The 14915-nt window shown below is 48.7% G+C and overlaps 1 protein-coding gene across 2 annotated transcripts; it reads left to right on the top strand.

The window, feature by feature from the left end:
• The first annotated feature begins 511 nt into the window (after nt 1-511).
• Nucleotides 512-14691, top strand: EIF3D (eukaryotic translation initiation factor 3 subunit D). Of its 2 annotated transcripts, none has more exons than XM_059886391.1 (15): nt 512-598; nt 2947-3079; nt 3351-3396; nt 4547-4683; nt 5927-6012; nt 6574-6646; nt 7443-7552; nt 8302-8434; nt 8836-8983; nt 9609-9739; nt 10887-10972; nt 11065-11194; nt 13417-13559; nt 13822-14105; nt 14546-14691. In XM_059886391.1, the coding sequence occupies exons 2-15, from the start codon at nt 2957-2959 to the stop codon at nt 14557-14559; spliced, it is 1644 nt and encodes a 547-aa protein (XP_059742374.1). In that variant the 5' UTR covers nt 512-598; nt 2947-2956; the 3' UTR covers nt 14560-14691.
• Nucleotides 14692-14915: the final 224 nt, after the last annotated feature.

Below are 14915 nucleotides of genomic sequence, written 5' to 3'. Positions count from 1 at the left end.
CCCAAAACTAGTAGTCTGATCTACTCAGGTGACTTTGCACCTCCTGGTCTGTTTCCGAAACCGCTGAAGGCTCAGTGAGTAGCCACAAAAACCTGCTTGAAAGACTCGAACTCCCCCTAACGGTGAAACTCGAAACACACGCTCTTTTAAAGAAGGCAGGAACCGCGGGTCATTGTGGGATACAGAGTGGCCAGAGCGGCCCGCAAGGCATTGTGGGACATCAGCCAGTCTCCGCTTCCAACTCCAACTCCAAGGCCGCCACGTTTCATGGAACTTGAAACTCTCGGAGTGTCGCCGGATGCCCCATGACGTAACTATAAACATCCTCCGGTGTCTATCAGCCTCGAAGGCTAAATAAGAACACCGCGAAAAGAACAGTGACGAACTTCCGGATATGCCTTCGCTTTACGACTCCTGCGTTCCGCCGTCGAACCGGAAGGAAGCCAAGAAGCAGTTTACGACACCGTCGGTCGTGTTTACGGTACCGGCCGCTGCGCGCGCATCTTTCTTCCTTTCCCGGTTCCCCGGAGCTCAGGCAGTGGCGCGGTATCCGGCCTAGACTATCTCTCACCATCGGGGCCGGTTACGGCCGTTACAGGTAAGCAGCGTATTCCATACGCTTCCGCGGACCTCCAGAGCAGAGTTGGGCTGCGCCTGGCCTTCGGGGGCCTACCGGAAGAGACTTCCGTACGCCCACTCCTGCCTTTCTGTTCCTGCGTTGGGCGGGGCAGGAATCCGCCTTCGGCCCCCCCAGGTCCGACCCAGTGCGGGGCAGAACCTGTGGTTGAGGTCTCTTTCCCTGGAGTCCGCTTAGCGGCCACCGACGGTCTGTTCTGATGTGAACGTGCCATTAACCCCGCTGAGTCTCAGGGTCTTTTAAAGTGCCCCACGGTGTGGGGTGTGCCAACCTGAGTGATGTTCGGCCCTGCTGTGAGGAGTTCGGTCTAAATGTTTCTTTTCCTTGCTTATGAATTGGAAGGCTGGGATGTAGTTGGTTGATCTCTGGTTTGATACTAACCCCCCAGGAATTGGCAAACGATCTGCAGTGGCAGCGACAACGTGCCCAGTACATGGCCTGCCAGCCACAAGGCTCTCCCTATGACTGTCCTGTTGGTGCCGCCTCATCCTGTATGTGTAGCCAGTACAGCTGTCACTCCGTTTCAACTGAAAGATTTAGTTTCCCCTATTGGTTACATTGTGCTCTGCCTACATTTTATTTTACGCGTTGAAACCCTTCCACCGCTTTTAAAGTGTGTTTGGAGATATCTTATTGTGTTATTGATATGATCTGAAACCCAGGATCTTTTCAGGCTGCTGTCCAGCTGTAAAATAATGGGAAGAGTGTTACACTTAAGACAGAGGACCCTAGAAACCAAGTCTATCTTGAAATGATGAGATCAGCTGCTTGATTTGGCTGAACTGTGTAGTTTTATATCTGAAATGGGGGCCTAGGGGTTTAGTGGTGTTGCATCTGACATGTTGTAGGACCCTGGTAATATATAAGGGTGTATTGTTTTGAGACCACCACACTCTCCCTCAGTCTGCTTCCTGTACTGTAATTTAAGTTCAGGTGGGAGGATGGGGCTTCCAGGTTCATGCCCTTTTGGATCACGCAAGTGTCACCTCTAGGAACTCTCCCCATCATGGGAAAATGAAGAGAGTTTCATAAGTTTAGTATCCTTTGCTCTTTGCTCCCCAGACTCTGGAAATATTTGTGTGGTGAATTTTACCCTGGGAACTCAGCTTCTGGGCATTTTCAGGGGATTAGAATGGATGATAAATGCATGAGTTTTGGGTAGGAATTGTTTGGCAGATACCTGTCTGGAGCCCCTGGTTTTTACTCTTCCTGAGAGGAGTACTGGTGTTACACAAAGTGTGTACACACTTTGTTACACAAAGTGTGGACTCTGAAGCCAGTTTCCCAGGGTTCAGATTTTCATCCATTAGTGTTGTGATTTTAGGCGATTTCTTGATATCTCTGTGCCTCAGTTTTCTTATCTGGAAAATGGGGCTAATACTGGCCCTAACTTGGGAGGAGATTGTTGAGAGGAGTTAATGAATTAATGTGTGGAAAGCACTAACAACATGCCTGGTACTCATAATGTTTATGAACATTGGCTGTGTTCAGCCACTTTCATGACATAAGGCTTCAGGTGGCCTCCTCAACCTTCTGCTGGACTTTCTGCCTGACTCTTATGCCCTGCATAAGAATTTGCACTGACAACAGAAAATTGGAAGAACAACAAAGGAAGGTTGCATTTCAGGATATATTCATGGACCCTTGTTTTTTCTCGGCACTGTGTGTAAATGTATTTTTGTAAGACTGAGTAGTAAGTGTCTTGCATTTTACAATGGAACTATTTCCACATATGTTAACTAATATATACGGTTTTCACAGTGATCCTCTGAGGGGAATAAAACAAGGATCTTATTATTTTTTCAGGTAAAGAGACTGAGGTTTAGGGGAATTAAATATCGTATGTCTGTTGAAGGTGTGAATGAGAACTGGAACTTGGTTATTAAACTCAAAAAAAAGTTAATTACATTTCATCAAATCTGTAAGACATCACTGAATTCAAGAAGCACAATTTCTTCATGTAACACTAAGAAAGAAAAGTTGCCAGATACGACATGACACCTCATCAATTAGAAGGTGCAGGTTCATTTCAGAGATAGTACAGTAGAAAAAAAAAAAACAGTGAGATATGATACATAAATCTGGTTAGCAGTCGTCTGAGTTTTAAGTATTCACAGTATTATTTACAGGAAGATGTTAAGTGGAGAGCAGCTCAACAGTTGAGGCTTCTGTTTTGTGTTTTGCTTTTTTACCTTTATCATTCATGTATTAGCTTACCTCAAATGGAAGACTTGTGTGTTTTTTTGTTGTTGTTGTTGTTGTTTTGAGGCTTTTCTTCATGGAGTTACTTTGTTATTTGTATTTTTAAGGTTTTAAAAGATGGCAAAGTTCATGACGCCTGTGATCCAGGACAACCCCTCAGGCTGGGGTCCCTGTGCAGTTCCGGAGCAGTTTCGGGATATGCCCTACCAGCCGTTCAGCAAAGGAGATCGGCTCGGAAAGGTGCTTGCCTGTCAGCAGGGTCTGAATCTCTTAAAGCTGCAGCTGATGCTCCAAGTTCATTTTAATTTTATTCTCTCAAAAGGATAATGGTTATAAGCTCTGGCTACTTCCAGTAGTCATAGGAGAGCTGGGCTCTTACAAAGCTATCCTGAGCCAGTCTTTCTAACACTTTGTGACACCGTGTCCTCACTTGGGAGGAGGGGGTTTCTGGGTCAACAGAAACTTGCCTGGTTGACGCGTGCTCTCTGCCTTCCCTTGTTGTGCTCACTAGGTTGCAGACTGGACGGGGGCCACATACCAAGACAAGAGATACACGAGTAAGTGTTCTCCGCCTGCCTGCCTACCCAGGTCAGGCCCTCGGTGGATTGTTCGTGTTTCTAGTAACCTCCACCTGAAAGCATTCTAGGATGGGAACGAAATGGTGATAATTCATAATTTTTAGGGGCCTATTATGGACTGTGGAGACAATCCATTTTTTGTAAATAGCCTCAAAAGTTAGACTGTTCAGCATATTATAGTAGGTTTTCCCCCCTACTTTGGGGAGCCATGGCCCCTTTTACAAATCTGGTGAACATATTCCCATTTTGTATTTCATTACTTGAGATTTACTGAGCCTGTAAGGCCAGTCAGTGGATCCCAGTTTTAAAACTCCTGGTTTTAGGATCCTAATAGAAGTTAGTTTTTTCCTCTGTACTAGTCAAGAGAGCTAGGAATGGCTCTCTGGAATACTGAGTCAAAGACGATCTGAAGTCTGAGGTCAGCCAGAAAGCCAGTCCTAGCCCATTAGCCACGTCTGCCTTGGGCGCCAGCTGGTGACAGTGATGACGTGTGTAACCGCCTGCTTGCCTCTCCTGAGAGAGTAAACTGTAACTCCTGTTCTTACAGAAGAAGGCAGAGTGCAAAATGGGCTTGTCTTGAATTCCTCAGACTCTGTCTTGACTTAGAAAGTTCTTTGGATCAGAGCTTTTTAAACTTGAATGTGCATATTAATCTGCTGGCTGCTGCTACTGCTAAATCGCTTCAGTCATGTCCAACTCCGTGCGACCCCACAAACAGCAGCCCACCAGGCTCTGCCGTCCCTGGGATTCTCCAGGCAAGAACACTGGAGTGGGTTGCCATTTCTTTCTCCAGTGCATGAACGTGAAAAGTGAAAGTGAAGTCGCTCAGTTGTGTCCGACTCTTAGCGATCCCATGGACTGCAGCCTACCAGGCTCCTCCGTCCATGGGATTTTCCAGGCAAGAGTACTGGAGTGGGTTGCCATTGCCTTCTCCATAATCTGCTGGGGATCTTATTAAAAGGATGGTTCTTACTCAGTGGATCTAGGGTGGAGCTGTGAGTCTGTACATCTAAAATGCTGCCAGCCGATGGGGTGGCTCCTGAGACCACACTGTAAATATCAGGCTTTAGACTACTATGTACTTAAAAAGTTTGTGGGTAGTGTTACATACTGTCACCTTTGCCTGCAGATAAGTACTCCTCTCAGTTTGGAGGTGGAAGTCAGTATGCTTACTTCCACGAGGAGGATGAAACTAGTTTCCAGCTGGTGGACACAGCGCGCACACAGAAGACCGCCTACCAGCGGAATCGAATGCGATTCGCACAGGTAAGTCAAGAGCCAGCAGTCTGACCATCTTGGGGCTGTCACCTGGTGCTAAAAATGGTACCATGTGAGTACTGATGAGGGGAAAGCATGTTACTATGGGTATCCTAATGAATCCCATAATATATTATGGGTTCCCAGGTCTCCCAGTAGTAAAGAATTCACCTGCCAAGCAGGAGATGCAAGAAACACAGGTTCAATCCCTGGGTCAGGAAGATCCCCTGGTGTGGGAAATGGAACCCGCTCTAGTATCAAGGGAGCCTGGCAGGCTGCAGTCCATAGGGTCACAAGGAGGTAGATACGACTCAGCAGAGCTGAGTGAATCCAAGTAGCTCTTTAGTGACAAACTGTGCTAAAGTAAACGGGTACCATGTCCAGGAATGCCTTTAAACAGTTCAGCTGTCTGTTGACCAGTAGCTAGGACATCTGTGCTAAGGATGGCTGTTTGTGCTGGATAACCATGTGCGTCAGTGTCTGTTGCCTCGAATAATTGCTGTGTCCGGGATTTACTGAGTAGATGATCCAGTTGGGCTGCATCTTCTCACATAAAGAGGCAAACTCAGCAACTCTAATAAGAGCCAGTGAACCTGCCTCAGTAAAAGCATGGATATGAGTCTAAGCTAATTCAAGGTACAAACATTTTTATTGTGCTTCAGTACAAAAAACCAGATAACTGCTTTTTTTTTTTTTTTTTAACAAATTGAAGGTTTGTGACAGCCCTGCATCGAGCAAGTCTTTCAGTTCTATTTTTTCAACAGCATTTGCGCACTTCATGTCTCTGTCATAGCAATATTTCAGACTTTTTTATTATTATCATATTTGTTGTGATCAGTGGTGTTACTAATCGCTGAAGGTGGTTAACATTTTTAGCAATAAGATTTCTTTCTAATGAAGATATATACATTGTTTAAGACATAACAGTGTTGCACATTAGTAGACTACAGTATAGTGTATAGTATTTGTAGCATAAATTATAGGCACTGGGAAAGCAAAACATTGTGTGACCTGCCTCATTACAATACTGACTCTATTGTGGTGGTCTGGGACCAGACCCAAAGTATCTGGGAGGTAGGCCTGTGCTTACTCAACCTAAAAACCCCAGGTGTTGATCCTGTAAAAGCACAGAGTGAAATGTGCAACTGGGCTGCTGCATCCTAAACTCACTCTAACAGCATCCCATTGGGCACCACCAATTATCAGCTGAATGTCCCAAGATTTTAACATGATGTTTTTTCCTGATTCCTAGCGAAATCTCCGCAGAGACAAAGATCGACGGAACATGTTGCAGTTCAACCTGCAGACCCTGCCTAAGAGTGCCAAGCAGAAGGAGAGGTGAGTTGCCCATCCTGTTGGAACAAGTTATTTTTCCAGGACTGACCACACTGCTGTCAGGAAGCCAGAGCAGAATAGTCATCTTCTTCCCCAGTATTACGAAAAACCAAAAAGCCTCCCCAAAGCCAGTTAAGCCACTATTTCAGCCCTGGTGTCGTCTTCCAAGAGCTGGTCATGGCAGAGACCATGGACAGGAAACCGCTTGCACTGGTTGTGAGCACTGACTGACACGGAAACAAAGGCAGACAGGAAGTGACCCCAGAGCTTCACCTAGACGCAGGGCTTCTGTGGTGCAGCTTCCAGGGCCCATTCACACCGGGTCCTGTGAGTCCCTGGAGCTGTGTAGGACAGTAGCCTGCCCGAACTGAGGCTGCCAGAGGACAGCCTCTAGAGGTGGAGTGGTATATACTGGTCATATACTGGTATACACTGGCATATTGGGGGCAATATGCCTCTCCTAGCATGTCTAGTGTGTGCTGTTTTCGTCTTGGTTTTTGTTTTTTCTTAAGCCTCTACTTTCCTTAAAAATCTGTACTGAAAGCAGTTTTCCTATCTTTCCAGAGAACGCATACGACTGCAGAAAAAATTCCAGAAACAATTTGGAGTGAGGCAGAAATGGGACCAAAAATCACAGGTAGTATATCTGTATCAGAATTCTGTCCAGGAATTTGATTTTTTTTGGTTGGTTTTATAACAGCATTATTGAGGTTTTTACTTCTCATACTATACAATTCACCCATTTAAGATGAACTCAGTGGTTCATAGTTTATGCACGGAGTCCTGCAGCCATTACTGTGGTCTGTGTCAGAATGTTTTCATCACTACAAAAAGCCCTGTTCCGGTCAGCCGTTTTCCTCGGCCCTAGACCGCCCCTTCTCTGTGTTCTGTCTCTGGATTAATCTCTCCTGGACATTTCATATAAATGGAACCAGAGCAGAATGATCTTTTGTGACTGACTCCTTTCACCAAGCATCATGTTTTCAAGGTTCCTCCATGTGGTGGCCCATGTCAGCACTTCATCCCTCTTTATTGCCATGTTCCATTACATGGATAGACCACGTTTTGTCTGTCTGTTCACCATTGATAGACATCAGGGTTTTTACTTGAGGGTATTGTGCATGGTGCCACCGTGGACATTCCTCTAAAAGTGTTTATGTGGACGTTGTGCAAGTAGAAGACATGTGTAAGCCAGAGTAAAGGTGCAGTTGTGGGAGTTACATTTGCTGGACTCAGTGCTTGCTGTAGCAGCAAGAATAACCAGGTAATGACATGGGAGAAATGCAGAGGAGCTGTTAGAAAACAGCCAGCCTGTCGTATGACTGTTCTGGATATATTTATTGAATACAAGCCCTTCATACTGTTACCTGCCTTTTGCTTATGTTTCGCGCTGGCTGTCATTTTCCCCCTCCAACGGTTTTTCCTGACAGAAGCCCCGAGACTCTTCGGTGGAAGTCCGCAGTGACTGGGAGGTGAAGGAGGAGATGGACTTCCCTCAGCTGATGAAGATGCGGTACTTGGAAGTGTCAGAGCCCCAGGACATGTAGGTGGCATCTTTTCCTACTCTCCATCATGCTGTTAATGTGTGTGAATGTTGGTGATGACTGTTGGCCTGAGCCCTAGCATTTCCAAAAACATTGCCTAAGATTAGCGGACGAGCTTAAAAAAAAAAAAATGCCTGTGGCAGGAAAAGCAGAAAGAAGTTTACTGAAGCTAAAACTTCAGTTCTCTTTCAACTTCCTGGCATTGTGAGCAAAAGAAAAATTAAATTATAGGATTCTTGTTGGGAGAAAGCAGAAAGAAATTTCCTATTATTAAAACTCTAGATTTCTTTCAGCTTCCTGAAATCCTAAGCAAAAGAGAAGGTTGGGTTCTTTAGCTTTTTGGGCAGAAAGAGAAAGATTGCAGTTCTTCAAGAGAAGTGACGCTTTTCCTGATGTTTCAAAGAACTCCTTATCTCAGAAGGCCAGTGGGTGGACGCAACTTAGCGGGAGCTGGAGCATCAACCAGGAGGCAGCCTCCTGCTGAGGGCTCTGTCACTGCTCCTTTCCCTGTCTCTAAAGTGGGGCGGGGAGTGGTGTCCTGAGCCAAATCACTTGTGGTCACTGTTGGGTGGAGCCACTTCAGGACCTGAGGGGGCAGGCCCTGCATGAGCTCTGAGAGTCCAGTCAGAGACTGTTTTCATCTCTCGTGTTAGACTTGGATAAGATTTTGGATTCCATGGTGTAACAGAGAAGAAGTAGGTAGTCTTGCTCCCCTTGACTTAGCGTGTGTTGTGTGCTCTCCCCTCAGCGAGTGCTGTGGGGCCCTGGAGTATTACGACAAGGCCTTTGACCGCATCACCACGCGGAGCGAGAAGCCGCTTCGGAGCATCAAGCGTATCTTCCACACCGTCACCACCACGGACGACCCCGTCATCCGGAAGGTGGGCACCCCTGCCCCGTGCCCACCTGAGGGGAGCGCTGCAATACCACCGCTGAGGCCTCAGAGAGAGCAGAGATGTGGCGAGGGGGTGGGGGGGTGTATGAACCAACCAGGCCTCAGATGCCCCTGTAGATAAGACTCATGTGAATCAATTTAGGATTAGGTGAAAATGAAGGCACTCTGCTGACCGGACCGTAAGTGTTGGGGTGTAACAGGTGGTCAGGAAACTGCAGTTCCTTGGACCCAGGATACAAATTTGCTGGCTGGCTTGCTGCAGCCTGGCTCAGACAAGCAGAGGTGTAGGTATAGGTGTGAGGGCTCCTTGCAGACAAGTCCTTCACCTCCTGTGAATGGGCAGGTGAGCCCCAAAGTAGCCCCATCTCTCTGCTGTCCTCCTTGCAGCTGGCGAAGACTCAGGGCAATGTGTTTGCCACCGACGCCATTCTGGCCACACTGATGAGCTGCACCCGCTCTGTGTATTCCTGGGACATCGTTGTCCAGAGGGTCGGATCCAAGCTCTTCTTTGACAAGAGGGACAACTCTGACTTTGGTGAGAAGCCTGTCTAGGAACAACACAGAGGCTCTGAGTGTCCTTGTTGGTCCAAAGCCATTCCCAGGTACAGAGAATGGGTAGAAGGTGTTCTGTCTCCCCACGAACACCAACAGCCATGTCAGAATCCCCCTCAGCCTCCTCAGAGAGAGAGGAAGGGGCTGTCACTGCAGTACCCCTGTCAGGCAGCAGCATTCTGAGTCCTCGCGGCACCCCAACACCGTGTTTCCACCCATTTGAGTAGCATCTTCCTGACCTCTGTCATCTGTCCATACCCGCTTTAGTATGTACTTGACCTTTTTCTTTGGACTGATGCCCTTTTTACTTCAGCATATTTATGAAGGAAAAAATGCACATGTACCATACACATGTGTATGTACACACACACGTTGAATGAAAACCAGGTCACTCAAAAATAAGTGTGGTTGTGACAGAATGTAATGTTAGTATCTCAGGTTATCCAGAAACCCGCCCCACCCAGCCGCCCTCAGAAGACCCAGGTTAGCAGATGGCGGTCCTCTAGAGGAAGGGCCTATGTCGTTTGAATCACCACATCTCCCTAAGGGGCCCTACGCCTCTTTGGTGACTGTTTCATGGGTGGGTGACCGTGCTGCCGATTTTGCAGACCTTCTGACAGTGAGTGAGACAGCCAACGAACCCCCTCAAGATGAAGGTAACTCCTTCAACTCACCCCGCAACCTGGCCATGGAAGCAACCTACATCAACCACAACTTCTCCCAGCAATGCTTGAGGATGGTAAGGTCCTGGGAGCACTCAGTTCATCAACCCCAGTTGCTGCCTACTGAGCATGTACTGGGTCGTCAGCTCTGGGTTGTGGGATTAGACAGGACAGACGGGGGTCCCTGCTTGTCACAGAGGAGATCTCAGCTTGAGGTTAGAGGTCAGAAGGCCTGACTTTGAGCCCTAGATTCACCACTTTTAGCTTTGTGGTGCCAGTCATGTTTCTTCTCTGAAACTGTTTAGTTGCTAAGTTATGTCTGACTCTTTAAGACCACATGGACTATAGCCTACCAGGCTCATCTGTCCTTGGGATTTCCCAGGCAAGAATACTGCAGTGGGTTGCCATTTCCTTCTCCCAGGGATCTTCCCAACCCAGGGATGGAACCCACATCTCCTGCACTACAGACAGATTCTTTACCCCCTAGCCACCAAGGAATCTCCTCTGTAAAATTAGAATACTTGAATAATATTTGTCTCATATAGATACGTTGTGAAGATTCCTTGAAATATATGACCAAGACACCCTTGTGCACAGATACAGCTACATTTCTTAGGAGCTGGAGATACAGCAACCAGCCAGCCTAAGTGCCTGCCCTTAGAAAACTTTATAATGGAGGGGGAAAGATCTTCCCTGTAGCTCAGATGGTAAAGAATCTGCCTGCAATGCAGGAGACCTGGGTTGGATCCCCGGGTCGGGAACATCCTCTGGAGAAGGGAACAACAATCCACTCCAATATTCTTGCCTGAAGAATCCCATGGATAGAAGAGCCTGACAGGCTGCAGTTCGTGAGGTCGCAAAGAGTCGGACACGACTGAGCGACTAACACACAATGGAGGAGGAAAGATGGTAAGCTCAGGATACGTACATGTTGTGACAAATGACTGTGTGTACCTTGGAGGAAGACATAACAGGAGGGGGCGCTGTTGCTAGTTAAATAAGAGACTAGAAGCTCGTGTTTCACAAACATGAGCATAGGGTGAACGCGAGCTGTTACCTCTGTTGTGACCCACGGGGTGCTCGCTTGGGCTCGGAAGTGTGCCCAGAGCCCCATCGAGCTCTAGGGACCCAGGCAGGGCTGTGACAAAGGAGAGGTGCCGGGTATGGCTGATTGCCTTGGCAACGGGTTGGCGCTGTCTCATGACACCTGTGTCATTTTTACAGGGGAAGGAAAGATACAACTTCCCCAACCCCAACCCATTTGTGGAGGACGACATGGATAAGAACGAGATTGCCTCTGTGGCGTACCGGTATGCCTCCTCCCTAGTGCCCCCGCCCTATGTGGGTGGTGCATCTGGACCCAGGGCCTCAGGTGACCAGAGGCACTCCTTCTTCCTTGCAGTTACCGCCGGTGGAAGCTCGGGGACGACATCGACCTCATCGTCCGCTGTGAGCACGATGGCGTCATGACTGGAGCCAACGGGGAGGTGTCCTTCATCAACATCAAGACCCTCAATGAGTGGGACTCCAGGGTGAGGCACGCGGGACACCGTGTCCCGGGCTGGCGCCTGCAGCCTGTGTCTCTCTTCCCCTTGCCTTGCTTACAGAGGTTTTCTGTCTTCTGAATTTTCCCCCTACTTAGTTCCACTTTGAGGAAGAGATCGTGTGTGCGGGTGATTACCTTTCCTTTGTGTTTTCTGTCTCTGTCCGTTCCGGCCTCCCGTTGGCTTCTGCCCTCTGCAAGTGTGATTTCAGTCTCTCCTTATGAGCTGGGCTGGCAGCTCTCCTTTTGGACCTGTTATTTCACTTACGGCAGCCCCTACCTGGTTTTCAACCTTTCGGCACCCTTTTTTCAACTTTGTCTCTTACTGAACTCAGATTATCCCAGGTTTGGCTTTTCAGGAGGGGCATCTTGAAAGAAATATGCATCCTTCGTTTTTCCTTCTCTTTCCGTTCTCCCAGGCTAGTGTGCCAGGATGGGGCTGTCATCCTTTCTGAAAGTACCTGGCCTACACACCTGAATGTAAAATGTGTGGCCATGCTCCTGGTCACTGGTGTGTAGAATAAAAGAGTCTTGGTAGAAGGACAGCAAGGCCAGGCCTGTGTTAATGAGGGTCCAGTGAGATGGAGGTCAGGGGCCATTGTGCTCTGCCTGCGTTAGAGCCTAAGGATTAGCATTCTGGGCACCAGGTTTCACTCCTCAGGTGTTCTTTAGCTTCTGTCACCTGCTGAGAGCACCCTAGAAGGTTTGCTGCAAACTCAGCTCTGAACCAGTGGCCTGCTCTTAGCCTCTGACCACAGCGCCCCAGGAACATCGTCCTGTGTGACGGCGCCCTCTGCTGCTGCCATAATCTGGTCCTGCACGCTTCTCAGCTGCCTTCACATTTCCTTTGCTGTTTCCCTCCTTTTTAACCCCCCAGTGGCACCTTCTCTTAGGGTCAGTCCCTTATGCAACTCTTTTGCCACATTCACTTCTTTATACTGTGTGTGGTCCACTCAGATGGTCTGCCTATCTTAAGGGACCTTGATTCCATCTGCAGAATCTCTTTAGACACAAGGTAGCATGGAGAGGGCAATGGCACCCCACTCCAGTACTCTTGCCTGGAAAATCCCATGGACGGAGGAGCCTGGTGGGCTGCAGTCCATGAGGTCGCTAAGAGTCAGACACGACTGAGCGACTTCACTTTTACTTTTCACTTTCCTGCATTGGAGAAGGCAATGGCAACCCACTCCAGTGTTCTTGCCTGGAGAATCCCAGGGACGGGGGAGCCTGGTGGGCTGCCCTCTATGGGGTCGCACAGTCAGACACAACTGAAGCGACTTAGCAGCAGCAGCAGCAGTAGCAGCATGATCCTGGGTACTTATGCTCAGGGTTCCCCCAGACTCTGGGATAGCAGATGCAGCAAGAGCAGGGCCACCAGGGACCATCTTAGATTTAAGCCTAACCCCAGGCCTCTTCCTTGAACTCCAGAAATGATTCCTGAAATCTCTTCTGACTCCTGGTCTATCGTTGTTTTTGTTTTGGAATTTTTTGGTGGTTGTTTTTTCTAAAACACTTTGTCATTCCAGTGTCTTCATTTGTCATTCCCTCTGGCTTGACTGTCCATCAGTGTCATTTCTCCTGCTCTCTTAGGCTCAGAGCCTCAAACATCTCCTCCTCCTCCTCCTCTGCACCCTTGAATTCTGCTGTCAGGCTCAGGCTGTCTACTTGCCCAGCCCTGGGTTTCACTGACATCACCCTAGTTCAGGACCCTACTCATAACGCCTGTTATTTTGCATTTGTCTCTTAACTGACCTCCCTAACTCCCTCTCCATCAGGTCAGACCTACTTGACCTCCCCTCCCTCTGCGGGCTTCCACACTAAATCAGTCTGTCTCTTCCCTGTCCCTCTCAGATCCCCCTAACTCCAGCTTCTGCCAGTATTCTCCACGGGTGAGCTGTCACACTCCCTTGTGAAACTCTTTCTCTCCACACCACATGTGATAAACATTTGTATGGCACTTGTTTCTAACATGTGTGCGTATGTGTCCTGGTCTGGTTGAGACCTTGTAAAGAGAGGAGTTACAGTTTGTTAAGCACCAGCTGTGTGGCAGGCTGTGCAAGAGGGGATGGATGATGTCTTCCTTCTGCTCCACCTGTGGGCTTTCCCCTCCCTGGTTAAGCCCACTAGGGACCTTCTTCTCTACCAGAGGGGCCAGTAGTCCACAGGCAGCATGGTGCCTTGGCACCTGTAACTGGGGCCCTCCTCCCACAGCACTGTAACGGCGTTGACTGGCGACAGAAGCTTGATTCTCAGCGAGGGGCTGTCATTGCCACCGAGCTGAAAAACAACAGCTACAAGTTGGCCCGCTGGACCTGCTGTGCTTTACTGGCCGGATCTGAGTACCTCAAGCTTGGGTGAGATTCCTGCCCAGGAGCCGGGAGCTCATCTTCGGAAAGGAGGGGTCTTCGGGTTAGGAGAACAAGGCTGCCCTTTTCTCCCTTTTCTTGGGACAAGCACGAGGCTGCCATTTAACTGATAACTCAACCCCAGGCACAGCTGTGCCTCTGTGCCAGCGGTCCCCACCCTAACACTGCCACCCGACACCCCCCAGTTGCGTGTCCCGTGCCACATGGTCTGTGCCGGCGTGCCCCACCCTAACACTCCTTCCCCTGGTAGTTACGTGTCCCGGTACCACGTGAAAGACTCCTCTCGCCACGTCATCCTGGGTACCCAGCAGTTCAAACCCAACGAGTTCGCCAGTCAGATCAACCTGAGCGTGGAGAATGCCTGGGGCATCCTGCGCTGCGTCATCGACATCTGCATGAAGCTGGAGGAGGGCAAGTACCTCATCCTCAAGGACCCCAACAAGCAGGTCATCCGTGTCTACAGCCTGCCCGACGGCACCTTCAGCTCCGATGAGGACGATGAGGAGGAGGAGGAGGAGGAAGAGGAAGAAGAAGGTGTGTAGCAAGCCTCCCTCAGAAGTCTGGCGTGAGCTGTGGGCTGGTTGGGGCTCAAGCACTGCAGCCTCAGTCCTCTAACCTCAGTGGAAAACTCCAGGAATTCCCTGAGGCTTCACTTGGTATGGCATTCAGTCTAGTTCCAGGAGCCATTTCCAGAGCCTTTAGAGCACATGATGGGGTTGGCGAGGAGAGTTAGGGCAGGAAAGAAATGTCTAGAGGAAGGTCTAGAAGTCCCTGATACTAGCCAGCGGTCCCAGGGAGGAATGATGCTCCAGGTTCATGCTAGGCCTTAAATCGTTCTCTCACTTGCTTCACTGGTTGGTGACTGAAGGAAATACCTGGTAGTCCTCTGAGGATCTGAATGGTTTCACATCTGAGTGAAAGTGTTGAAAATCATAAGCAGTTCACCAGTTTGATGTAACCTTTGTATCTTTCAGAGGAAGAAGCCTAAACCAGATGGTGATGTGGAACTGGCATCTGTGATTGCTTCGAGCCTGGAGGACCCTGAATACCTAGTGGGATGTGTGTCTGATTCTTGCTCTCTGAAGCTAGGTCATTGAAATAAATTCTGTATAGTCCCTTACCTTCATCTGTGCCTACGTTATGACCGACAGCCCTTCTTCCTTCTCCGAGTAGCCCTTCAGAGAGGGAGGGTGAGACGCAGCAGAGTCTCTCTAGAGTTCATAATCTGGGTTCCCTCCTTTGTTCTCAGCATTAGTGGTTTTACATTCCTGCTAGGAGGTGAATGCCCTTGGGTTTTTTGTTCTTGGAACCCCTTGAAATTATCCTTTCCCAGGAAGTGAGGTC

Source organism: Bos taurus, chromosome 5 (assembly GCF_002263795.3).
Source record: "Bos taurus isolate L1 Dominette 01449 registration number 42190680 breed Hereford chromosome 5, ARS-UCD2.0, whole genome shotgun sequence".
Taxonomy (NCBI): Eukaryota; Metazoa; Chordata; class Mammalia; order Artiodactyla; family Bovidae; genus Bos; species Bos taurus.
This window is presented reverse-complemented; position numbering and strand designations above follow the sequence as displayed.